Source organism: Papaver somniferum, chromosome 3, assembly GCF_003573695.1.
Source record: "Papaver somniferum cultivar HN1 chromosome 3, ASM357369v1, whole genome shotgun sequence".
In the NCBI taxonomy this organism is placed as follows: domain Eukaryota; kingdom Viridiplantae; phylum Streptophyta; class Magnoliopsida; order Ranunculales; family Papaveraceae; genus Papaver; species Papaver somniferum.
In genome coordinates, this window is record NC_039360.1 from 162,962,167 (window position 1) to 162,988,147 (window position 25,981).

At 35.1% G+C, this 25,981-nt stretch overlaps 2 protein-coding genes across 3 annotated transcripts; one reads left to right on the top strand and one right to left on the bottom strand.

Moving 5' to 3' along the window:
* Positions 1 to 528: 528 nt before the first annotated feature.
* On the bottom strand, positions 529 to 4,548 carry LOC113357902. The gene is made up of 3 exons (XM_026601394.1): positions 3,741 to 4,548; positions 2,003 to 2,275; positions 529 to 1,311 (listed from the first exon to the last, which is right to left on the bottom strand). Exons 1-3 carry the CDS (start codon positions 4,410 to 4,412, stop codon positions 1,030 to 1,032), a joined length of 1,227 nt encoding a protein of 408 aa, XP_026457179.1. The 5' UTR covers positions 4,413 to 4,548; the 3' UTR covers positions 529 to 1,029.
* A 17,756-nt stretch (positions 4,549 to 22,304) lies between these two features.
* LOC113357903 (serotonin N-acetyltransferase 1, chloroplastic-like) lies at positions 22,305 to 24,821 on the top strand. Of its 2 annotated transcripts, XM_026601396.1 has the most exons (9): positions 22,305 to 22,464; positions 22,563 to 22,681; positions 22,767 to 22,827; positions 22,950 to 23,139; positions 23,381 to 23,480; positions 23,607 to 23,707; positions 23,845 to 23,938; positions 24,115 to 24,226; positions 24,530 to 24,821. In XM_026601396.1, exons 1-8 carry the CDS (start codon positions 22,409 to 22,411, stop codon positions 24,189 to 24,191), a joined length of 798 nt encoding a protein of 265 aa, XP_026457181.1. In that variant the 5' UTR covers positions 22,305 to 22,408; the 3' UTR covers positions 24,192 to 24,226; positions 24,530 to 24,821. The 2 variants fall into 2 exon arrangements, with proteins under 2 accessions (XP_026457181.1, XP_026457180.1); XM_026601395.1 differs by lacking the exon at positions 24,530 to 24,821 and having other exon boundaries at positions 24,115 to 24,444.
* The last annotated feature ends 1,160 nt before the right edge of the window (positions 24,822 to 25,981 follow it).

The window sequence follows — 25,981 nt, forward strand, 5'->3', positions numbered from 1 at the left end:
ATTGACCCGACTCACATAGTCAACACAGGCACGAGCAAGGAAAGAAGAAGATCACTGCCCTCCCTTCATTACTCCTCCTCCAACCTCTTCCATTGCTGATCCCGATCCACTCCAAACTTTGACTCTCTTGCTGGCTAGTTGGCTTGCTGGTGGTGTAGTAGTAGTCTACAGTTTAGTAATAAGAGGATTAACAGTAACACTCCATCTATCCATCTCCCTCTAGCTAGGACCAGGACCAGGAATATCTAGGAATTGCTGTGGAACATTCATTTCACCCACCACTTTGTCACTATAATACTACTGTTAACACTTTTAATCAATACTAAACAAACATTTACACATTCTAAGTAACCCATATCCCTAATTATTCTTTTCTATTCTATTCTTTCCACACATACTACCACCTAAAGTTAAATCTATAGAGTACTGTTGTCACATTTTGAGGATCTGGTCCTCTACTTGTGTTGTGTGTATTATACTACAAAGATTCCCAGCGCACAAGGATCCATCTCGATTACACCCTCCCTACGTAACAAACAAACTTTCTTCTCAAATAAGCAAACCAGCTTAATAACAAAATACTCCTCAGTATTCGGGATGCATTTCCCCACCCTCTTCTTACTTCTCACACACCCCAAGTGGACTAGTGGAGTATAACAAAGAAAAACAAAACTAATGAACAAGGAATAATAACATAACAAACACATTCATAAAGCTATTTCCGGTGTCTAAAAAGATTTCCTAGGAACATGTATGTAGCCTGCTGTTTTATTCAATTGGAACCAAACCAGCTGCCAAAACCTCTTTAATAATATCTCACCAAGAAGCAGAACCGACGCGTGTTTGTTTGGTATCTTCCATCATCACTACCACTTCCAAAAAAACAGAAATAGCCTTGGGTGTATTTTTGCTCCAAGTGTCAAATGAAAAAGAACCCCCCCAGGAAGGAACAGATAGATGGGGAACACACACAAACAAAGTAACAAGAAGACACAACAAAACAGTATGTATGTATAAACTCTACTTACTCTACCTTTTCTCCAATTGCTCAATCTCCTCACGGTTTTTTCTTTCTGCCTCCTCCAGTTCCCTTTCTGCTTCCTCCAGTTCCCGCTCTTCATCCTCTTCCTCTTCCTTTTCGTCAAGTTCCTCAAACTCTTTAGTCGCTGCCATAGCTTTCACTATGGGATCTCTAAGTTCAGATATCAAACCACCCCCTACCTTATACTCTTCTTCGTCACCGATCAAGAAAAAACGTTGATCAGGTCCTGTGCTCATGGGAACGTCAACTGCTAGCAGCTTCATGTCATACTGCACATTTCACAATGAAAACAACACCCAATTCAGCTCACTAACATAGGAACCAAAGATTATCCTAACCCTCTTCCCCTGTTATGAGGTATGGACCATCATCATCAATGTCAGCACTTACAGCAAAGGGATTAAATTGACCGGAATAACATAGTCAACACAGGACGAGGAAGACAACAGAAATAACTTCTAAACAGATAGATAGTAGTATAATAGCTGAAAATTAGTAGTAGCACAGCAGCCGAAAAGATAGATACTACTCTTTATAATACTACTTTTTTCGTTACTATACTACTATCCATCTCTCTCTGGCTAGGTGTTGTTGTGAGACGTTCATTTGATCACGGTTCAAACCCCCCCACCCCCAACTTGTGACTATAACACTATTACTTAATAAACAAGCATTAATACATTCTGACACAGATCCTTAATTATTCATTCAGCTGACCACGCCTAAAGTAACTACCTCTCTGTATTTGTCACATTTTGAGGATCTGGTCCTCTACTTGTGGATACAAAGATTTCCAGAGCAAAAAAGAGAGAGAGGGATCCATCAAATTTACTACTCCGTAGTACCTTACTTAACAAACAGTGGGTAGGTTTGTTTCTGAGCCTGTTATGTGGTGTACATAAATATGTATAAAGAGATTAGTTTGTCAATAACTATGTAGAGAAAGGGAACGGCACAAACCTGGCCATTTTTCTTCTTGACTTCAACACTTACAAGACCCTTTCTTTCCGAGCCTCGTATAGGGAAAATGAGGAAACACCTCTTGCCGCCAATCTTAGGCTTGAAGCTCTTCAACCTAAGCCCACCTGATGACATCACATATGCTCTCACATCAGTGCCTGACAATGGGGCACCCATGACCTCAAGGATTCCTGCAGATGTGTTCAGCTTCCTCATTGCTATCCTATATACCGCATCAGGATTTATGGTGAATCTTGAACGCACATAGAGACCCTATAATCAACAGAAAATAATAAATCATTCTACAAAGATATCACAACAAATGCTCACAAGGAAAGAAGCATACTTGGAATCACGTCAAAAAAATCAGAAACTGCGGCAGCTCATCATTTTATGTCTTCGAACCCAACTGCGTGTACCTAGTTATCTATGCCTTTGCATGTACCTAGTTAGCACATTAACAAGTGCTCCAATTCAGGTCAGTCATCATAATTCTACTCCCCTGTTGACTCAACAGACTCCTATCCTGCAACACTATTAATTCATCAAAAATCTGAGCAACAACTCGGGATGATGCCAGTATGCTTGAGTAGGATTTTTATTCAGACTGTCAGTTCCAACTCTGTAGATATTTGTATATTAGTTGATGCTACAGTATGAATCACAACACCAGATTCAACCTACCAGCACAAGGTTTACAAGCAAGACTGGGATAAAGCAACATCCAGGAAGGAGGAAGTAACTGAATCAACCAAAAAATTACTTACGGTAAATTGGGTAAATGATACTCTGTATCGATCAAGGATACAGATACAGAGGACTCAAATTCATAACATTTAGTCTTCCTTTTGCATCAACTATGAAAAGGTGAATTATATATTCTAAGTTCTAACCATCGGATCATCCAAGGTCTTAAAAAACAGCCGAGGCGAGGAGTTTTTCGTGGGAAACATTGCCTCAATATGGCCTCAAGGCATTGCCTCATATTTCTTACACAAAATGCTACCAAACTAAAGCCAACTCTAGAAAGTATGTGAAATTTACAAGTTATCAATTAGCCTCACTTAAACATACTAAATCAAACCAACTAGTTTCAGTATTTTGACTTCTCTTAAAACTGTAGTAACCTCCGGATCCGATCCTCCACTTTTTCTATCTTCTCTTCACACTTGACACTTGTATTTACATAGCATATACATCTACACTCTACAGTTTGATCTTAGAGGCACTTATGAAAGCATTCAAGAGGATTTATTCCCCTCACACACGCCTAGAGAAGTGGTTTGAAGATTACCATAACCCAAAAAGTAACAAACCAAGCCCAAGAGGTGTAAGTCACCTCTTTTGACTTCAGATGGGAAAATACCAGGCATTATTATCAAGTGAACGTATGCCTTCGCAACAATCTAAAAGTAAGGAGGCTTATTACAGGGACTCCCAGATATAACAATGCCGGTAAATTAAGAATGCAGATTAATCATATGATGTTGTGAACCTATTTGCCAAATGTCGTTCATAAATTTGTCTCACTATCACAACATTTATATCTTCCTAACTCTACAGAATTCTCCATTTTGTAATTCACCCTTAAAGCTACAAGCATCTTGCCCTCTAAATTCAAGCAAATTATAAGCATTCTCCACAACTGAAGGCAATTATAAGCATTCTCCACAACTGTAGGCAACAACAGCAAGCATGAATCAGTATTAACAAGAGTAATGGGGGAAGAATTACTCACAAGGAAAGCAACCATGGCAGAGGAAAGAGCAAGAAATCCATACTTAGCCATTCCTTCAGAGAAACCAATAAAAGTATCTGCAATCCCAAACATAACTCTCCAGAGAATAAGGCAAAGTCCAAAAGCACCAGCACCAAGTATCCAGAGATAATTCCTTCTCCAGAATGCCTCAACATGAAGACCAACAGCTTCTCGAGAGCTCACAATCGTGGACCTTAACAAATTCATTGGCTTACCAGCTAATGACTTGGTGAGATTGACCTTATTCGCACTATTACCACCACCAGATTTGATAGACATGAACCGCCTAGTGTTATTACCCAAACCTAATGGAACCCCAACCCCATTATTATTAACCAGCTTTCTGTGATGAAACCCTAATTGTTGAGTAGAGTGTTTTTTAAGGAACATTTCAGACAAGATTGTTTTAGTCGAAGGCAATTTGGATGGTACTGAGTTTTTATTGAATATGTATTCATGGAAAGGCAATTTAGAAATTGGATTCACAGATGATGATGATGATGAAGAGTGACTCGTCCTAGTAATGATGTTATTAAGAAGATTGGGTTTAACAGTAGATGATGAGGAGGACATGATTTGTGAGAGAGAAGATGATCTTACCACTCTTGTTTGAAAAACAGCTTCCGCAATTCGTCTGCCGTGATTTGCCATTTCTATCTCCTCTTCAATAACAATTTCGAATCAAGAAATCAAGTTGGAGTGATGAGAGAAATCAACATCAGCTCAATTTTTTTTCCTTTTCTTGCCCTAAAATTTCAACTCTCTTGGAGGAGGAGAAGAAAATAAGTTATGTAATGGGGGTTGGCCGAGAGGGGAACCATTTAAGGCATGGTTCAAGAGATTAGAAAAAACGGAAGGGGGTGCCCAAGAGGCATGGTGAGTCAACAACGGACTCAGTGAACCAAGATGGTTTCCGGAATAGAGAGTATGTGCTAAAGACATTGGTAACAGGGGTACCATTTTTCTTCAACTATGATTTTAGGCATACCAAAAACTTTCAAGGCATACAAAATAGTTTTCCCATCCTAGGTGATCTTATAAGGGGTGTCTATTGGGTAGTTCAATTACCTATATACCCTTGAACTTAAAATCAAAAAATAAACTATCCTAAACATCTCTTCTTCTTCCTCTAGCTAAACCTCCTTTATTTTCTCTCAGATTTTTTTTTCATCACTGTAATTAATTATCGATTCGTGAAAATTCGATCATCGGTTAAATTGAACTATATAATGGATCGTACAAAGAAAAAAGCGAACGTCAGGTGTTCTAAATCCTCTTCCAATCCATGAATTAAAGAAGAAGAACCAATTGAAGATGAAGGTGTAAAAACTATAATTGAACCGGAAATTGAATCGGAAATTCAACCATTTGAAGCTCCAAATACTAAAATGAGGATAATAAGGTATTCCCTACAAACCCAGTCTTTTATTTGTTTTTTTTCATGGATTGAATGGGTTAAATTGCTAAAAACTTAGGTTTTTTGAAGGTTACAGTAGCGGGTTCGGCTGATAATTGAGTTGAGTTTTGAGCCGAACTGTTCTTGAAATTTCTCCCTAAAAGTGTCTATGAACAGTTCGGCTAAACCGTAAATGTTAATTTTTAGCCGAACCCCAAAATGTGTATTGAATACGTCCCAGAACAGTGCCAGGTTCGGCTAATACCTTGCAAACCTTCCCGGCCGAACCTGAGAAGTGAAATTTACCCCAGGTGGTTGTCAGGTTCGGCTGACTCGATTAGATCACTTTCAAGCCGAACCTCTCTCTGTAAACACTTCGAAAATATTGATTTGCAGGCTCTAGGTTCGGCTAGCTCGTGTTGTTGAGTTATCAGCCGAACCTTCTCTTTGCATACTCAAGTTTTTCGATCTTGTTTTGTCCATAACTTTTTCGTCCGACGTCGGAATGACCTCATTCTTTTTGCGTTGTGTTTGTCTTTTCATTCTCTTGAAGTTGAAGATAAGATCTAATTCAGTTAGCCGAATATAAGTTCGGCTTGTTATTAGACTTTAATATAAGCCGAACTAGGATCTTGCAACTAGGTTGGAAGTTGGAAAATGAAGGTTCGGCGTATAACGTTAACAATAACAGTTAGCCGAATTGTTCATCAATTTAGTGGATTCGGCTTATATTTTTAAGCCGAACACCGAACCATACCAAATCATTTTGGAAGTGATCCTTGGTATCCTCGTGAATTATGTCTACTGGATCAGGTTGATTTTCCATGGGTCCAAGCACGATCTACAAAGAATATCACAAGGTTACACACTAGAAAGGGAATATAATAACAAGGTTCGGCGCATTCGATAATCACATTATGTGCCGAACTATAAACATTTACAGGTTTCGGCTTATACGATATCCTCAATATGTGTTGAACCACGAACAATATTTTAACCCAAAAATTAACAAATTCATGTTCGGCTCAGACGATAATCATATTATGTGCCGAACCTTGAACATAAGAGGCTTCGGCTGATATGATATTCTCCATATGTGTCGAACCAGTAACAATATTTCAACCCAGAAATTAAAAAATTATGTTCGGCACATACAATTTTGGATATATAAGCCGAATTAGTAATGATTCTATTCCGGGCTATTCAGGATGTTGTTCGGCTTACTATGAAACTTTCATATAAGCCGAACTAGTGTCTAGCAAAAGGGTTGGAATTGGAAATTATAGGTTCGGCGCATGCAGTAAACAGATTCAGTAAGCCGAACCGTTCATCAATTGGTAGATTCGGCTCATAGATGTGAGCCGAACCTCAACCTGTTTCGCCGAACCATGATTCAAAAAACCTAACTTTTGATAATTGAGAGCTATAGGAGTGAGATTAAGTATAGGATATAAGTGTACCTGTGTATTAGAAGCATTGGGTTCCTCATCAATGTCTTCATCATCAGGATTTGGCTCATAAAAATCATCATCTTGAGTTTGAGTTTGAGCTTGAGTTTGAGTGGGTGTAAAATCATTCTCATAATCTAAGAAATCAACCATTTCTGGATCATTGTTGTAGTTGATATGTATTTTCCTAGGTTTTTTAGATGAATGATGACCCTCCTCATCCTCCATTGAATAAAGAATTATAATTTTCTCACTTTCTCCTTCTCTTTCTCTACTTCTTAACCAAACCAAAACTTTGATTTTTTTTTCCTCAAATTTTTAATCTAAATAACTCTTATAATTCTGAAAATTATTTTAATTACTAAACAAAATATTTAATCACTAATCAAGATTATTAACACTAATACGTAAAGGGCAGATTTGCCATTAAAAAAATTTTGGGTTAAGGGGTTATCTGATTTTGCTATTTCACAACCTTTTTTTGTCTTCATTCAGTATGCCTTGGAAGATTTTGGTATGCCCAAAATTATAGTTCTTTTTCTTTTTTTTTTTATTTTTTTTCTAAATCATGAATTTTATTACTAAATATATTTCAAAAATACAATTATGAGCCCAGCAGACTAGGCCCACTAAATTCAAGCTAAAAAGCCCATGTACAAAAAATGAGAACTAAAAGAACAATTTTCAGAATACAGAATCTAAGTAAATCTAAAGTATAAATCTTCTTCATTCTCCATACTTCCAAGAAATTGAGGATTTGTATCATAGTAGTGAACAACCCCTTTGTTTAAACCAACTCTCTTCTTTGCCATTTTATCAGCAGAGAAGTTTATTTCTCTGTATGAATGCCTAAAATCAATTGAGGGAATTTGGTGCATAATTATTTCCCATCTACTTTGAACACTCCATGGCAGCTTATTTATTGAGAAAGCAACTAATACAACATTTGAATCCAACTGATGTTTACTAACAGCCCATTCACCAGCCACAATTAAAGTCATAACTTCTGCCAAGTAATTAGTAGTCACACCCAAACCACCTGAAGCAGCTCCAATGCATTCTCCTGAACTTGTTCTTACAACAAATCCTAAACCTGCAACAACAGGATTGCTTTTTGAAGCTCCATCACAACATATTAGCACCTGGTTTAGATTTGGAAGTAGGAAAAAACATTGCTTCACACTTGTACATTTGGCCTGAACTCCAGAGATACCAAAAAATAAGAGTATATGCAAATCATACATTGTTCCCCACATTTCACCTCTCATTCTTATCCTGCAATCCTTTGTAATTTTCATTATTTTGTGTTTGAATTTTTCCAGATCAGGTATAGCAGTATCATATATCACTGAATTTCTTGCAAACTAAAGTTCAACCATAGTGTTAAATGCACAGTTAAACCACGCTTCTTTAATAGCAGAGCTCTTACCTTTGGAAACTTCAAAAACATCTGTAAAGCTCTTTGGACATATGCATTTGAATATTCCAGTTATTCTGAGCCAAATCTTTTCACTAAAGATGCAAGACCAAAGAATATGTTCCATTGTATTTTGTTTATTTCCACAGAGATAACACTTTGATACAGTTGAAAAACCTTTTTCCTGACTGACTCCTCAGTTGCACATGCCTCTCAGAATTTTCCATAAGTTGCAAGAAGTATAAGGATGAATGCTAGGATGCCATACTTGTTTTTCCCAACTCACTTTTTCAAATTTCTTCCTTATCATTTGAGCTGCACCAGCCACTATAAAATTCCTAGTCATATCACTTTTCCATATCTTCTTATCATGTCCCTTCTTTTGAATTGGAAGTTCATTGATATCAAAGAACTGCAACATAGGTACTGGAATTTGCCAATGACCATTATGAATTAAATCTTTGACTTTTAGATCTGCATGTTGTTTAACATATTGATCATCATCATGTCTATCCATTAGTGCAAAGTCTTTAATCCATTTGTCTTTCCAAACAGATATTCTATGTTCATAATCCACTAACCATCTGCTACCATCATCTATCTCAGACATTACCCATTTTATACCTGGCTGTATTGATGATTGTTTATGATATTTAATCCACTCACCATTCTTGTCCTATATTTGGCTCTCATAAAGATGGTTCATTCCTCATCTTCATTTTCTATCTTTCACAATAATTTCATAAGCAAATCTTTATTCATTACTTCAAGTCTTCTTAATCCCAAACCTCCTTCCTCCACAGGTGCATTAACTTCATCCCATTTAATAGTAATAAGTTTCTTCACTGATGGATCTCCAGACCACAAGAAATTTATGATTATCTTTTCACATGCCTGAATTACTGTCTTTGCCCATTTATAAACTACATTGTATATACATGCAAACTACATAACACATGTTTCACAAGATTCAATCTTGCAGCAAATGCTAACATTCTACTAATCCACCCAGATAACATATTTTGCATTAATTCAACTACTCTCTATACTTGTTGAGTTTTCACTCTTCCTTCTGTAAAATAACCCCCAAGTACTTGTCAGGGAAAACAGAGAGTTTCGTTTGTAAAAATTTAGCAATCTCATGTGCTTCAGTGACTCCTCCCACAAAACATTTACTCTTAGTTTTATTAACTTCTTGTCCTGAGTTTGCTTGATACTTCATTAGTAACTTCATTAAATGATCCAATGATTTTCTGTTTCCATTACTGAATATGAAAATGTCATCAGCAAACATTAAATGTGTTGGCTGACAACCCCCTCTACAAACCATTTGGTTGAATTTTTCTTTATTGCACCATTCTAATTATGTTTCTACTTAAAACCTCTTCAGCAAGAACAAAAATAATTGGTGAAAGGGGATACCCTTGTCTCAATCATCTTCCAACTTCAAAAAGACCACAAGGACCACCATTTACAAGCACTGAAATTCTAGCTGATTCAAAAAATTTCCTCAACCATTGAATTCCAAGCTCAGAAAATCTAAATCTTCTTAGAACTTCAAAAAGAAACTTCCAACTTAAGGAATCATATGCCTGTGTTATATCAATCTTGAGCCCAACATTTCCACCTCTTCTTTTACAATCTAGCTCATTAACAAATTCAGATGCCAGAACAACTTTTTCATGAATATTCCTACCTTTAATAAATGCCCCTTGTTTCTCTGAAATCAATCTTCCAATTACAGTTATAATTCTTGTAATAATTTTGAAGCTAAAATTTGCAAGCCCAATTGGTCTGAAATGTTTAGCCTTCTTGGCACCTTGAACCTTGGGAAGAAGAAACAAGAAATTAGAATTAAAGCCTTTAGGAATAAATCTGTGAAACCGGCAGTACTGAATAGCTTCAATTAACTCCATTCCCACCACCTCCCAAGCATACTTATAGAAACTTCCAGAGAAACCATCTGGTCTTGGAGCACTATTTGCATTCATTCCAAACACTACCTTTTTTATCTCCTCTTAAGAAGGAACAACATCTAGAAAAAGATTGTCTTCATCATATATTACTTTTGGAATTACATCAAACAGATCTTCATCAAAAGACACTTGCTTTTCTTCAAACTTCTTCTGAAAATGAGCTACTAAAATATTGGAAATTTGATCTTGATATGTTATAAGATTTCCTGCATTGTCTTCCAATTCATATATATTATTGTGAGCTTTTATTATTCTCATAGTAGAATGAAAAAAAGGCAATGTTTGCTCCTCCCTCCTTAACCCATTGAGTTCTTGCTTTTGCTCTCATTAGTTCATTATATTGGAGTGAAGCCAAATCATGTTCCCCTCTTGCAGTTACCAATTTATCCAACAGATTAATATTCACAGGATATGCATCTGATTCCAAAGTAGCTGAAAGTACTTTTGCTTCTGTGGTTTGCACCTTAATCCTCAAATCTCCAAATACTTCCCAATTCCACTTCCTTAATATATTTTTCAATCTTTTTAGTTTGTAGACAAAACTAAAATCTGGATTTCCATGACATTCTTCATTCCATGAGTCACTTATAACCTTTATAAAACCAGGATGAGTTGTTCAAACAGATTGATACTTGAATGAAATGTTCATTGGTTTAGAAATATTAACAGTTCCACCTAGCAGTGCTCCATGATCAGATGTTCCTCTTACATTTACTTTATAACATTACCCTTCATACTTTTCCAACCATTGCAAATTAAAGAAAGCTTTATCTAAATCATATAAGATTCTTATCCTGCACACTCTATTGTTACACCAAGAAAATTGTATACCAGATTTTGGTGCTTGTATCAAGTTACATGATTTTAAACATTTCCTGTCTTGCATTGAAATTCTTAAAGGAGTTCTACCACCTTTTTTCTCATCAATATTCAGCACCACATTAAAATCACCAATGATCAACCAAGGCATTTTCAATTCATTTACTAAAAGTAGTTCTTCGCATAGCTTTCTTCTATCTATAGTTAAACAAGCAGCATGGATACCTGTAACTAACACATCACCAACTTGTACAGTAATTGATTGTCTTGTACTGGATATAACTTTAGGAGTCGATAAAGATGCATGCCAAAAGAGCCATATATTCCCTTTTGAAGTATCACTTGAATTATGTATTATCATCTGATTCATACCAGGTAACTTCATTTGTCTCAAAAAACTGCCAGAAACTTTCACTTTTGGTTCAACAACCCAGAATAGTGAAGGACTAAAATTATTTACTAAACTCCTAATTTTGTATTTAGCTTGAATTCTTCTCAAGCCTCTGACATTCCAATATGCAACTCTCATTGAGAAATAGGATTTTGGCGCAAAGTTGCAGACTTCCAAAGAAAAAATTTCAAAGTTTTACAAAGCACTTAGATCCTATATATCCTTGAGTACTGTCAGAAGAGGATTCTCAAGTCGTTCTTCATCAAAAAAAAATCTGTCAAAATAACCTTTAATTAATGTTAGAAAAGAAAAACAATGTGAAAAAGAGAATGAATCTATGGGTAATTTTGATTGTATCAATAATGTCAAATGCTGATTAAGTAACTCGGTCTCAATAATAAACAGCTGATAACCCAGTGGGGCTAAAGCAGCACTCGGTCATACTTAAATTATGATGCTCCTCTTCCTTTTTTCACTTTTGTGTTGGAGGAGGGTAATATATGTATAATCATATTTGGCTTGTATAAACTTGAGTTTCTGATTATAAAAAAAAAAAAAAAAAAAAAAGCAAGATGGGTGTTGTAATGTAACTGGACGTAATGTTTGGGTCCACCATAGTTACCTTGTGGTATATATCTTGTTTAGCGAAAATCAAAAGAACAACCGTATCCTAATTAGACATCCTAAGATGTTTTTGAAAACTTCTCTAGAATCCCATATTAGCTCTCCATAATCATACTTGGATGGACAGTCTGTGTTGTAGTATTCCGTTCATGCATAAACACGAAAATTTAATGTAAATGATGTTTTGGCAGTGTAACACACCAAGAAAACATGATTTGATAAGATTTCTAAATCCGTGCAAAAGCAAACATGACGTGACCATCTCATATGGTCATTTGTATCAGAGCTGAACGGAGAAAAAGTATTAACCTCATATGGTGTTTTATTGTGTTCGGTTGATGTTTCGATCTAACTCTTGAATTCGAGCTTGCTCTGCGATTCTACGACTAAGACGGGGAATGAAGACTTCATTGATGCCCCCTACTAAAAAGAGGCAAAATATAAGTATTTTAGCAGTATTACAAAAGCATTGTCGATAACCATAAATACATAGGAGAAATTGAAATTGAACTTTAAAGATGTTTCTTCTCTTAGGAAAATGAGCAAGCACCTGAAGTTCACAAATTATGATGCTTCTTCTCTTAGTCGACAATCTATATAATTAATGGTTTAATTCATCTTACTAATGGAAACTGATGATAACCCATTCAAACCATTTACAAATTCATTTCATGAAGGTAATCCCATTCAAAAATGCAAATTTCAACTAACCTGTACCTCCGTTTGTCTCATATTGGTTCTGATTTCTTCTATGTCTTTCTATGTTTTGTGGGGACTTGGTACTTCATATATTGACCTGCTTTACCTTCAGCTGATATTCAAAATATTCAAACGAATAAACACTGCAATACCTAAAACTGAAGGAGAAGGGTGGTGCCGTGAGAGTCAGAAGAAATTGAGGTGCTTACAGTAGTGGGATGAATTAAAATTAGGTATTTTTATGAATTGAAATTGAAATTGAAAACTGAATTTGGGCTTTGAGGTCGACCGTGATGTTTGCTGGTAGCGTGGTGGAGAAGGAGTGGGGTGTTAATGGGTTAATGAAATTGACTAACTATTCAGTAAGCTGGAATCACAGTGTTGTTTAATTGTTAATTTCAGTATCACAATTTTCACCCAAAAATCTCTTCTTTGGTTACAAAATTTGGGTTGAATGCAACTATGGTTCGATCATTATGACAATTTTGATTTGGGCAAAGAGTATTATGATTAATTTAGGGAAAGAGTATGGTGATTATGAGAGGCGAAGATTTTTGGATGTGATTTGGAATAAGAATTCGATGGCTTTTTGGAACGAACAATCAGAAAATTGCCATCGATTCTTCAGACTGACCAAAATCTCATGAAGATTCAATCGAATAATTAAGAATATGAATGGGTTCATTCAGATTTAGCCGCAGCTGAGTAAACAAAAACACAAAGGGTTTCTATTGCTTTCAGTCGCAGCTGATTAATCAAAGAAAACACGGAGGTGCAAGGTCTATTCATGTCGGTCCATTGAAAAGACTCATTTTCTTTATTATAGTAAGATGTAGTTTCCTTTATATAATGTTTTCTTTATGGATATAATTTGTTACCATATTAATTTGCTAGTAGTATATTAATTTTTTAATATACAAGTATTACATACTAGAGTTCAAAAACCATGACATCCTTTGGAGAATGTATATCATCTATATATACGTTTATAATGGCATCAACAAAAATTTGTTATAAACATGTGTCCTGTGTATTAAAAACGCAATGCCTATAACATGAATTTGCTTTTATTCGCAAATGAGCATTGTATAATATGATTATTTCTTCTTCTCTTGTATATGATTTGTTATTGTGAGTTCAAATATTGTAAAGTCCAAGAGAAAAAGAAAGTGATAACTTTAATTTAGAGAAATTTGAGTTAATGAAAACCGAGAATAAATTTTTTGTACTTACACTATTGAACGAAATTGAAGCAGTGTCTGAGGTTGTAAACTCGTTAAGTTTCTTAAGCTTGAAGGTGTTTAAATAATATTTCTCTTCAATCCGTCGTAGACTCATTAAGGGAGCACCTGCAGTTGAAAAGATTAACATGCAATTTGACAACAAAAAAATTCATGCAAGAAGTTCAATACGCCCCGAATAAAACTTTCATCCTCCAATACCTGGCATGTACATCTACTTAATGCAATCTTGCACAACACAACGTAATCATAAATCCCCAATTAAGCTATCAGAAAACACTGAATAAAAGAGAAAAAAATTCACAGAGAGAAACCAAGGATATACAAAAACACAATCATTTGACGACAACAATGTAACAAGAAATCTCACTTTATTTGGAAAGTAAATCAATATATGGAGATATGTTTCCCTAATTTTAGGATTAACTTCAAATTCAACAATGTAACCAACTCTCGAAGAAAAAAAGAAACTAGCTATTACGACTATAAAATGATAACTTATCCAATAAAAAATGCGAGAATCTGGCGTGGCTCAAGAAAAACAAGTCAATTTGAGAGGAAATTTAGTTACAAACATAAATGACACCTGCAAGTTCAGAACAAAAATAATCATGTATTCCCAAACTGTTCAGCAAACACACAACAGAAAGAAACACCATATTTTTCCATTACTACATACGTTGAAATAGAACAAAGTACTTTTATTTCGGGGCCATTGTAGCCTTCTAACCGAGCAATCTTTTATTTTACAAAATTTTACTTTTCAGAGAATCCTATGTATTTGGAAAACTAGCCCCGATATTCAAAGTATTGATTCGAATCAATAAAGAAACCGGATAAAGCACTGACTAAATTAGTTGAGGTCATCGTAGATGTTCCTCAAAACCTTGATGAAATTTCCATTTTGTTTTTCAACAATATATTTAAACTTCTTAAAAAACACATCATATTTTTGTCTCATGAAGTACAACCAATTCATTCGAGTAAAGTCATCAATGAATAAAATGAAGTATTTATTACCTCCATGAGTTGGCGTCTTCATTGGTCCACACATATCGGTATGTATTAATCCAGGAATTTCTTTTGCTCTCCATACTACACAATTTTAAAATGGTTTGGATGTTGCTTCAGAAGTGTTCAACCTTCACATACTCCTTCCTTGTGGTCGATGTGATTTGGAAACCCTTACACCACGTTCTTGTTGGAAACTACCTTGAGACTATTGAAATTCAAGTGCCCGACTCTTTTGTGCCATATCCATGTTTCATCAGTGGTTTCCATCTTCATTGCAACATTGGTTTCCTTTTGAATAACAATAGAAAAGCCTTTATTATTCTACATCTTTATAGTCTTTATTACTTGTCTCTTATTATTGTGTTTCTTGTCATAAATTTTACAATATCCATCTTCAAAACGGACAACGTACCCAAGATCCGCAACTTTCCTAACACTAAGAAAATTTTGTGCCAAAACACACCTTCAAAGTATTTTTCTCCATTGGTTGTTTGCACACAAAGTGTACCTATTCCATTTGCTTGAACAATGTTTCCATTCTTCGTCTTCACTAAAGAATTTATGAATGTGTCCATATCAAAAAACAAGCTTTTCTCACCGGACATATGAGTTGTACAACCACTATCAACAAACCACAATTAACTTTTGGAAGTCACCATGGCACTTTGACAAGCATAAAAACAAGTTTTGTTTATCTTCTTTTTCTTCGAATCTACTGGTTATTCTTCATCTTTGTATGTACAATCCTTTTTCGGATGTCCATACTTCTTGCAATTGTGACATTGGTGTGTTACTTTGTTCCAAGAATTCTTATCCAAATGACAATTCTTCTTATAAAAATTACATCTTGGTACTTGTGAAGAATCACTATTTTTGTAGTTGTTGGATCTTGCTTATCCTTTTTCCGTTTTTCCTTTCCTTTGTAACTTATAGATGCATCAGTATCACCCTTGTATTCGTTTTTCTTCAAGCCTGAATTTTTAAATTCAAGTTGAAATTCGATTGCAAAGCACTTTCAGTCGATTTTTCCGAGTGTCTTGACACTCTTTGTTCATACACCTTCAAAGAACCCATAGTTCTTATGACTTCAATGTAGATAAATTATCTATCTCCTCCAAAACCGCCACAACGGGTTCAAATTTTTCCACCAAAAAAATCAAAATCTTCTCAAAAATTCTTGTTTCTTCCATCTTCTCACCGCACATCATCATTTGATTAACAATTTCAACAACTCAAGAAGAAAACTCTTTTAAACTTTCATCATCTTTCATTTTATAATTTTCAAAATATCTTCTATAAGAATGTAATTATAATTTTCTTACCTTCTTGTTTCATTGAAGAAGATCCTAGGCTTCTTTAGCTTTGGATGAATCAATTACTCTAGGTAGAATAGGGTCTCCAACTCCTTGTTGAATGTACATGGATGCTTTAGCATTCTTCTTCTTATTGTGTTAGATTGATGTATCTTTAATTTCATCAAACCTAATCAAACCTATTTTTAACAATCTCCAATACATCTTGAGACGATGAATAAGGTCTTAATTTTGATGGCCCAAAAATCATAGTTTTCTTCATGACAAAGTGGTATTGATGGTTACTGAATGTATAAATTTTATTTGCTATTACTTACCATTGATTTGATTTGAAGGTAATTGAAAAATGGTTTTTTTCTTTTCTAGATCAATAACTAAAAACTTTTTCTTTTGCTGATTTTTTCGTACAACCTAGATCAGATTCAATTGACCTTGCTCTGATATCGATTGTTGGATAATTGGGTAAATGGAACTAACGGTTATCAGTACGTTCTGTGCAACTCGAGCTCACAAAGTATTTCATCCAAAGAAACGTCAAATTAATGAAAACCTTGAGGATTTGGCTATTGGACCTTTGGGAACTCACTTCAAGGCTCCATGGAGTTGTTTCTCATTTGGTGCTGGAATCGCTCTCTTTGCGATGACTGCAGCTCAGCTTTATGATTCAGTGGAGTCATTTTGATAATGAAGAATTAGGAAAGTCTTAGTTTCTTCTCACTATATTTTTCTTTCCTGATAACTTTATTTCTCATTATATTTTTCTTTCCTTCTACTTGGTCTATAAAGGACCCCATAGAAGAAAACTTATGGACTTCTCTTGTCCACTCAATTGAGTCAACTACACACTTCATTATACTAACAACTAAGTTATACTCCTATTACACTCATTTAACATTACATTAACTAACAAGTTTGACCATTGAGAACGTCAAATAACCAAGTTCAACAAATGAATGATCCAGTATCTCTGACAATGAAAAATGTCAGGCTGCAATTTTAACACATCCACAATTATGCAAAAAATTTGCGCAGTTAAGAAATGAAAAATAAGAATGTAAGCTACATTTTTTCTGAATAAATAACGAAATATGTTACTTGTATTACAACTGTTGCAGATTAAAGATATAACTTCTCATATTGCTCAAACTTATTAATGATAATATTATAATCTTATATTATTTCTTTTATGTAATTTTTTTATATAAATATTTGCTAATAGTATATTAATTTGTCAATATACAAGTATTAAAAAATAGAGTTAGAAAATCATGACAACACTCGGATAATATATTCATATCATCTATGTATTTATTACGGGATTAACTAAATTTTAGTTATAAACACGTGTCTCATTTTTTTTACTTGTGCGAGGATACAATATTTGCTTGTGTGAGGATATCAATTGTATTTTAGAGAGGAAATCTCCATTTTTTATGAGCTAATTAATTAGCATACTCAATTTCCTATCTTACTCAAAATTAAATTAGTTCACCATAAAGGAAAAGATAAACAAATGAATTTTGGTTTTATTGAGCCAATTTATGAGTCATACTTAATTATTTATTGAGTCAGGTTATTGAACACTCTTATAGTCCCAACTTGTTAACTGGCTCCATAAATAATTAAGTGTAACTATGATTTTTCCCTAGATTCTTTGAAAATATTGCATGATCGTGAAATCAAACCACTTTGTATTTAAATCCTTTATGATTTTAATGGGGAACTCCTTTATTCCATTTAGCCTCAAATCAATTACTAAGCTCATTCTCAATTCTAAATATCTTAAATATTTGAGGTAAGGTTTATGAATTAAGGTCACCCTTTCATGTTCGTTTGTTGTGTACTTGTACTTCACTAGTCTTATGAAGTTTATATCTTGATAAGCGAAACTTTTTATGTTGAATTAGCACTTCACTAATTTTTTAGTTTTTAAGCATACGCAGAAAGTATGAGAAGATTATAATGATGAACCAAAAATTTAGTTCTTTATGCACCCTATTAGCAGAATATACACATATATAAAATATTGAAATTTCGTCTCTACTCTTTAGGAGATGATTGTTACCATTGAAATAATTCGTATCATATGTCCCGAAAGACATGACAAGATATGATTATTACCTATTGAGGTAATTCATATGATCAGTAATCATATAAAAAACTATACAGCAGTTTGACAAATATGATGATCCTTAATAAAAGAATTATACTTTTCTGCTTGTAAAGCATTTTAAATGAAATCAAAGGAGGGATGCTTTAGAATAAAAATAAACTCTTCAGCGAAAGTTGGTAATGTTGGTTCCTCGAGTGTCGTATCGGATAGTCGTAACTTACGAAGTGAGTCGAAATCGGACCTGTTGGAAACAAAATATATATTTCCGGTCCATCACATCCATAATCATCAAACTTAAAGATTAATCGTCAAACTAAAAGATATCGGAAAGTCATATATTTTCAAGTGATTCGAAATCCGACATGTTGGGTACGAAATATATATTTTTCGGTCCATCACATCCATAGTCATCACACTGAAAGAGTAATCGTCAAACTTAAAGATATCGGAAAGTCGTAGATAGCTAAGTGAGTTGAAATCCGACCTGTTGGATACGAAATATATATTTTCCAGTCCATCACATCCATAACCATCAAACTTATAATAGTAATCGTCAAACTTAAAGAGTGAAGTGAAACATGACAGTATTGATACCTTATGTCGAAAAATTACTTTATCATAACATTTGGGCATCCAACTCAAAACCAAATGGCAATGAGCGGAATGACGCTTCAAGTTATATTGTATATAATGATTAGTGGTGTAGTCAATGTGGGACCATATATTATCCTTAACATGCCCCTGCTTGTGTAGGGCTTTTTGAGCCTCTACATCGTGGACCTCTATACTGATAGCCTTGTGGGCTTGCTCTCTTATGGATCTAGCTATGCTAGAATGTGGATGTCCAACTCAAAACCAATTGGAAATAATTGAAGTGCCCTTTTCAAGTTATATTGTGTACATTTGCTAGGGGTGTGGTATACTTGATATCCATCAGGATTGTTGGAACAAAATTGATACAAAGGAGGTTTTTTTTGGAACTCGATAAAAAATTATAAGGTTTTTTCGAGTATGAAGTTATAAAAAAAAATAGAATTTGGAATCCCATATGATAGAGTATTGTGGATCTTCCCAGTAATGGTATTATCGAGACCGTTGGTTTTAATAATAGACGAGGAGAACGAACAAATGATTTGTGACAGAGAATAGATGATGATCTTACTTAGAGCATCCGCCATCATGGAGTTTTTTTTTTTTTTTTGAAACATGGATTTTATTAAAACTCAAAGGGCTATTACAAGATGGTATATGATACCCAAAGATTCATCGGTTACAGTTGGAGGGATATGACATGAATCTAAATTAGAAAAATTGACGAGAAAAGCGTGAGCAGCGATCTTCCGATCAGAGTTACATCAGGGGGAGATGATGGTGTAGAAGGTCGGAAGGACTCCGTTCAATGCTTTCCACAAGGAAAGTTGTATTTTTGATGGACATGAAAGAGTCCATAAGAGCTTAGTTGATGGTAAAGGTATTCAATGGGCTTGATTGAAGGTGTTAATCATGCAATTGCGATCATATGTTGAGGTGTGCTGCCCAAAAATTAACTGTCTATCTCCCATTTTTCCGTTTTGATCTATCAGGTGGTGGAGTTTACTAATGCTCTTAAATACATACTATAGACAGGAAACAGAATCAACACATGAATTACAAACTCAAACTATGTTTCAGTAATAAAATGAAAGCAAACTACCACTATGTTAAAGCAGAATAAAACTGGTTGAGAAAAGAGGCTAAAGTTAAAAAGGATTCGTCTGCCAACCCAAAATAAACGACGATTAAGCTTCCTCTGTTATATATTGCTTAAGATATATAATCCATGGGATCTAAAGAGGTTGCTGCTGCTGATTGTGTTGTTGACAGTTTTGCTGTAGTTGTTGCGGTTTTTGCTGATGAATAGTTTTTCAGTAATACTGTGCATAGTGAAAACCAGACGAAGGCAAGAGAATGTAAAACAGTTGTTGAGGTTCAAGCATGCTTGAAGAATGTATCTATTATTGTCTTGCAGAAGTCCACAAAGTTCTCATAATTCTCCCTTGTTTGTCCTATTCGAACAGGATAAAAGAAAAGATACGAAAGCTCATGTAACCCCCACTAAATCTAAATGAAATACTCATTTCCATTGTTTGTATGCGTCTCAAAGGTTAAAACTTCGAATATAACCCCTCATCAGACGAACTCTCATAAATACATACAGATAAGACGCATGAAATGAGCATCAAATGGTAATTAATTTTTTTCCATAATTCCCATAACTCCAACAAGAAAGTCTCTCCAAACGTTGATCCAGATTCGCGGCGAAGAATATGGACTAAATAACAATAATTCTAAACCCGAAAGAGAAGAATATAAACCAAACCTTCTGATGCAGAAATGCATATGTCATAAAGCTATATTTATGCCCCATAGGGTAAAATGAATGACAAATATATTTAGCAATTCTCAAATTTGACAGGCTGAGTTTAAACATGTCGCGTTGTTTAATTTTGCACCAAAAGCTGGACAGTATTTAAAGCTCCTAGCAGTTCGAAAACTTGTGGATTTTAAACTTAGCCTAATATCCTGACAAAGTTTTAAATTTAACTCGACTATTTGGCTCGGTTTACAACTGTACTCGAGTATTAGGCATAGTTCTAAACAAAGGCCAAACGAGTGTGCACGTAACAAACCTATCAAATTCGTTCTCTAAATCCAATAGTTATCTTTAATTTTATCTATTTATTTTCTATATAGGATTCCCTCCATCCTAAATTAGAGGAGCTAGTTGGTTTTAACTTTTATCCCAAAATAGATGCGCTATCTCACTAATCAAGGGGGTATTTCTAAAACTATATTTTAAATTGATTATTGTTACTATAAGAAATATGTATAATTTGATAGCCATGTTTATATTCGTTGCGTAGGTGTTTTAAAATGCTTTTCAATGTTATAAAGTTTACGAAAAACCGTGATATAGTTTAAGAGATAAATCATTTCTAAATTTTACTAGTTATTATTCATATGGGTATAATTGTAAAAGATACTTAAATATAATCCCCTTTCCTCCTTGCATTAAGATTTGTGCAAACTAAAACTAGCTCATCTAATTTGGGACGGAGGGAATTTTACTAGTTATTTACATATAATATCTAATTTTAGCCTAAAATCTAGGAGTTCTAAAAACGGAAATTCACAGCTTCATTTGTCTAAAAATGACTATGAAGAATGAACAATTACGAGAATGAATCTAGATTGACAAATAAAATGCTATTCAAAAGGGGTCAATGCCCAACTTCATGCTAGGTTACGAACAATTTCAAAGATTCTATTGTAGATGTTCAAATGTAAAAATTGAGGTTTAACCGTTGATAGCTCGGCACTATCATTGATTAGAAAGTAAAAAAAGTAGTGGGGGTGCCCAAGAGGCGTGGTGATAGGGCTGTCAATGGATAAAGATTCGTCGGATATTGACAATACCGATAAGGTTAAGGTTAAGGGTTATCGGATATCCGATAATATCCGTCGGAATTCAAAAATTCAATATCGATAAGATTAAGGATAAGCTATTGGATATCGGATATTATTCCGTTAATTTCTGTTATCTACTCATGATACAAAAAACTTCCAATAATTTCCGTTAATATTCAATAATTTCCGATATTTACTTAGGAGAGACGTAATCAAATGGCTAAAGAGTAAACCTAAAGGGTATTAGGTATCGAAAATTTTATGATATAATTATATACTAACGGTATCGGAAACTCCCTTAACCGGTATCGTTATGTCGGATATTAACCTAATAGAATCCGGATGTTCGGAAACAGATACCGGATATCGAATATCCATTGACAGCCCTACGTAGTGAGTCAACCAACTGAGTGACCGCTAAAGCATCCTCCCGGATTGCTCAGCAGCACTCCCAACAAGCCTCTCGTGAGGTTCCACGTGGAGGCCCCCCCCCTCCACATTTTCTTAAGGACCGCCGCTGATGGTTCAGGGTTCAGGACCTTCTGCTAACGATCCCCACACCCCCGGGTTGGCAGGGTCGAGCTCCGCCTGGTTTTTATAGTCAAAGAAACTCAACAGCATTAGCGATGTGGGACTAATATAAAAACCACGCTGACTGACTCAATTAGTCAACTTTATCTCCTTCGTTCTCCACACATATCTGATATTTTTCTGTCTCTGCCTGTCGCTCAATCTTAAGCCGCAACTGGATGATGAGCTCTGGAATGACGACAACATCGTCAACTTCATCTTCATCTTCTTCACTGTAAGCTCACTCACTCTCTCAATTACTTTCTCTCACTTTTCAGCTCAGAAATGAAATTGAAATGAAAAAATTTAACCTATTTTTCTTGGTTTTTGCAGATGCTCTCTTCATCCATTTACTTGCAGAGATGTTAATAATTCAATTATTAATAATAACAGTAGATTGGAGTTTCCTCACAGCTATGGTTTCAATGGAGGAAAAATAGTTGAGCAAAGAGGTGAGCGATAGAATTTAGGATAAACATTTATGTGGAGGATAATTTAATTGAATTCACCAGAATCTTGTTTTTTTTTTGGATGCAGGAAAGAAACTTAAAGGTTTTGTTCCATTGAAGGCTGGTTTTTGGGAGAATATCAGATCAGGGTAATTACTAATTTACAACTTACTCATGCCTTCATTTGATTTTTGAGCTAACGTTATTGATTCTCACTTGTTTGTCAATATGTCTGTGTCTCAATTTTCTAATACTACTCTTGTTGTTGTAGTTTCTCAAAGAACAATACGACACAAGTTGTGGAACCACCACCCTCCGACACCGAACTGGATGAAGAAGAACCATTTGAGCAGGAGGTTTTTCTTGTGGACAAGATTCAACCTGATGGTACAATCGAACAAATTATGTTCTCTTCGGGTGGTAGTGTCGGTGTCTATGAACTCCAGGCATTGTGTGATAAGGTGATGATGTTTCGACACTTCACTGCCACAGTGTTAAAGCATTTTCCAAGCGTTGTTTGTAATTCGTATTTGAGATTACGCAATGGACTTATCAGATTGAACCCATATGTCTTGTATTCTGTTTATCAGATCCAAATAGCAATATTAGATCATAGTCCTCAGTTTTCAACCCACAAATTTTGTCATGTTGCCTCTTGTTTTATCTTGATCTTTGATGGGTAACTTCTCGTTGAATTGATAGGTAGGTTGGCCTAAGAGACCACCATCCAAAGTAGCTGCAGCTTTGAAAAATAGTTACATGGTTGCCACTTTGCATTCAATAAAGAAATTTCCAGATGCAGGTACTGACTGCTAAGTTATGTTGAATAAACGTTTACACTTGTCATTTCATTACAAGTTTTAGCTGAGATCTATCTATTTGAATGAATGTTGAACATCTTATTGTAATTGGCGAAGTTATTTGACAGAGGGGGATGATAAAGTGGAGCTTATTGGCGTTGGTCGTGCTACATCAGATCATGCCTTCAACGCCACAATTTGGGATGTCCTCGTCGATCCTCAATACCAGGTACGGTTATGCACTTCTGATAGGTCTATCTAAAATGGAACCTTTAGGATGCAGTTCCCTCATGTATTGATGAAGCATTTCGATGCCAATGTCAGTTTCTCTTATTAGGTCAAAACGTGCTTTTGTTTTTCTTATAGGGCCAGGGACTTGGGAAGGCTCTTGTGGAACAGATGATAAGAGCTTTGCTGCGGAGGGATATTGGAAACATAACATTGTTTGCAGATGGTCAAGGTATGTATCGTGCTTCTCGTTGGACTTTTTAATAGTGGTGATTAATTTGGTCTACTACAATATGTTTACCATGTGATCCAAGTTTACCTAAACCTACATGTTCTAAGTTCCCCAGCTAGATTTTTAGGATCAAAGGTGTGAGTGAACCTGAGGGCTGGCCTGTTATTTTTCTGCAGTTGTGGATTTCTACAGAAATCTAGGATTTGAAGCTGATCCAGATGGCATTAAAGGCATGTTCTGGTACCCAAGATAGCTACTACCCGTCATTGTGCGCAGTTAGGAATGCTGGTATGCAGCTCTGTTCAGTGTCTAAATCAAAATATACTTTTTCCTTTTTCTTTTCTTTGCTACAGTGGTAATGTAACAAACTACATTTCTCTGCATAAATGACGAAAGATGTCACTAGTATTGCAAATGTTACAGACTTAAGTTATAACTTCCTGTGTTACAGTGATAATATAATAATAATCTTGAAAAGTACCAAAAACTTTGTTGGTGTTGCTGCATATCATGCTTGAACTGTCCTTTTAGTCTGTGGCACTCAATAGATTCCATACTAAATCTGACTCTAACAAGGTGACTTATTGACAGCTTGGATTAGCTTTCACATACCATGGAATGCTTAAGAAGGTAACTTAGAGTGACTTGCTTTCCTTTCTTGTGCAAAGGAGCTCGACTTGTCGATCTTGCAGCCACTGTATTAAACCATACTAGGCTTGCATTATCTTGCGGCCATTGTATTTAACGCGTTCTTTTTGGTTGTTTAGCCAAGTAAATTAGTCCAAGAAAATATGTATAAAATTGCAAAAAACTGACTCTAACAAAAATAAGAGATATAGAACAAGAGAGTAACCATAGTAAATTAGTTCAAGACCATTTGTTACTTTTGTTCTTCTTCCAAAATTTATTGTTATATTAGACATGAATGCTGCAATAGAACCTGGGTGTTGAAATCATGTTCGACTAAAAACGCAACTCAATTTTGAGCTGAACCCAACATCGTAACCGTCATTTAATCGGTGAAAAATAGCAAATAGGAAATTGGGTTTGTAAAACTTACTTTCTTATCCTCATTTCCGGAATTCGAGATGCAGTTGGTTCAATTTCTGGTTCAATTGGTGGTTGATTTTCAGTTTCTACACCTTCATTTTCAATCGGTTCTTCTTCTTCTTACCAAAGATAACAATAAATTTTTGGTAAGAGTGTTGGTATGCTTCAAGATGATATTAAGAGTGTTGGTATTGAACGGTATGTTTGTAGGAGGACAAGCTTTGGCTACGTTTCTTCAACCAATGAATACAAAGTTGTAGGAATATGTGTCCAACACCGAGTTTATACAAGTCCTCATATACACTCTAGGCTCTGGCAATGGATGGAGAAATCTCGGAAAGTTCAATCCTCAATTCATAGCAGACACTTTGCGACAACGTGGTATCTTTGCCAATGGACTTCTTTATTGGCTGGATAATAAACTAGAAATGATCCTTACCTTCGATTTGGATGCGGAAAAGTTTTCTGAAAGTATTTCACCACCTCCTTTGTCACAAGACGGCAATCGGCTTATTTGCAATAGAATAGGAGTTTTGGATGGATATCTGTTTTTTGCTATTTCTCTAGATGTTGTAGTTTATTATGACATATGGCTATTGAAAAAGAAGAACCATAAAGAGGGAGAGGAACATCAGTCATTGGGTTGGACTAAAGAGTTTAGGGTTGACGGAAGCAGATTATTAACCATTGCCAAGAGAGATCGTGTTTTAACTTGCAGTTACTGGTATATCAACATGTATGACACTAAAACTTCAACCTCGAAAAGGCTTGTGAAGTTTAAGAATGGGATTCGTGACATATACCCTCACAAGAACACATTGGTTTCATTGAAAGAATTATGGGGAAAAAATACAAAAACAATGGAGGCATTTAAAATTCAGAAGACAAGATTCCTTGATTATATATACAAGGTGCTAGATGAGGATGACCTCCCTCAATACATAACTTATAAACTGGTAATCTTCATTGAGTATTTGAAGTTGTATCCATATC

Excerpts from the sequence above, each read along its gene's own strand:
- LOC113357902 (XM_026601394.1), bottom strand. The coding sequence starts at position 4,412 with ATGGCAAATCACGGCAGACGAATTGCGGAAGCTGTTTTTCAAACAAGA. Across the intron at positions 2,276-3,740 it reads CTGCCATGGTTGCTTTCCTT|GGTCTCTATGTGCGTTCAAG; the intron begins GTGAGTAATTCT and ends TGTTGATTATAG. Across the intron at positions 1,312-2,002 it reads TCAAGAAGAAAAATGGCCAG|TATGACATGAAGCTGCTAGC; the intron begins GTTTGTGCCGTT and ends TGAAATGTGCAG.
- LOC113357903 (XM_026601396.1), top strand. The coding sequence starts at position 22,409 with ATGATGAGCTCTGGAATGACGACAACATCGTCAACTTCATCTTCATCT. Across the intron at positions 22,465-22,562 it reads TCATCTTCATCTTCTTCACT|ATGCTCTCTTCATCCATTTA; the intron begins GTAAGCTCACTC and ends TGGTTTTTGCAG. Across the intron at positions 23,708-23,844 it reads TCGTCGATCCTCAATACCAG|GGCCAGGGACTTGGGAAGGC; the intron begins GTACGGTTATGC and ends TTTTTCTTATAG.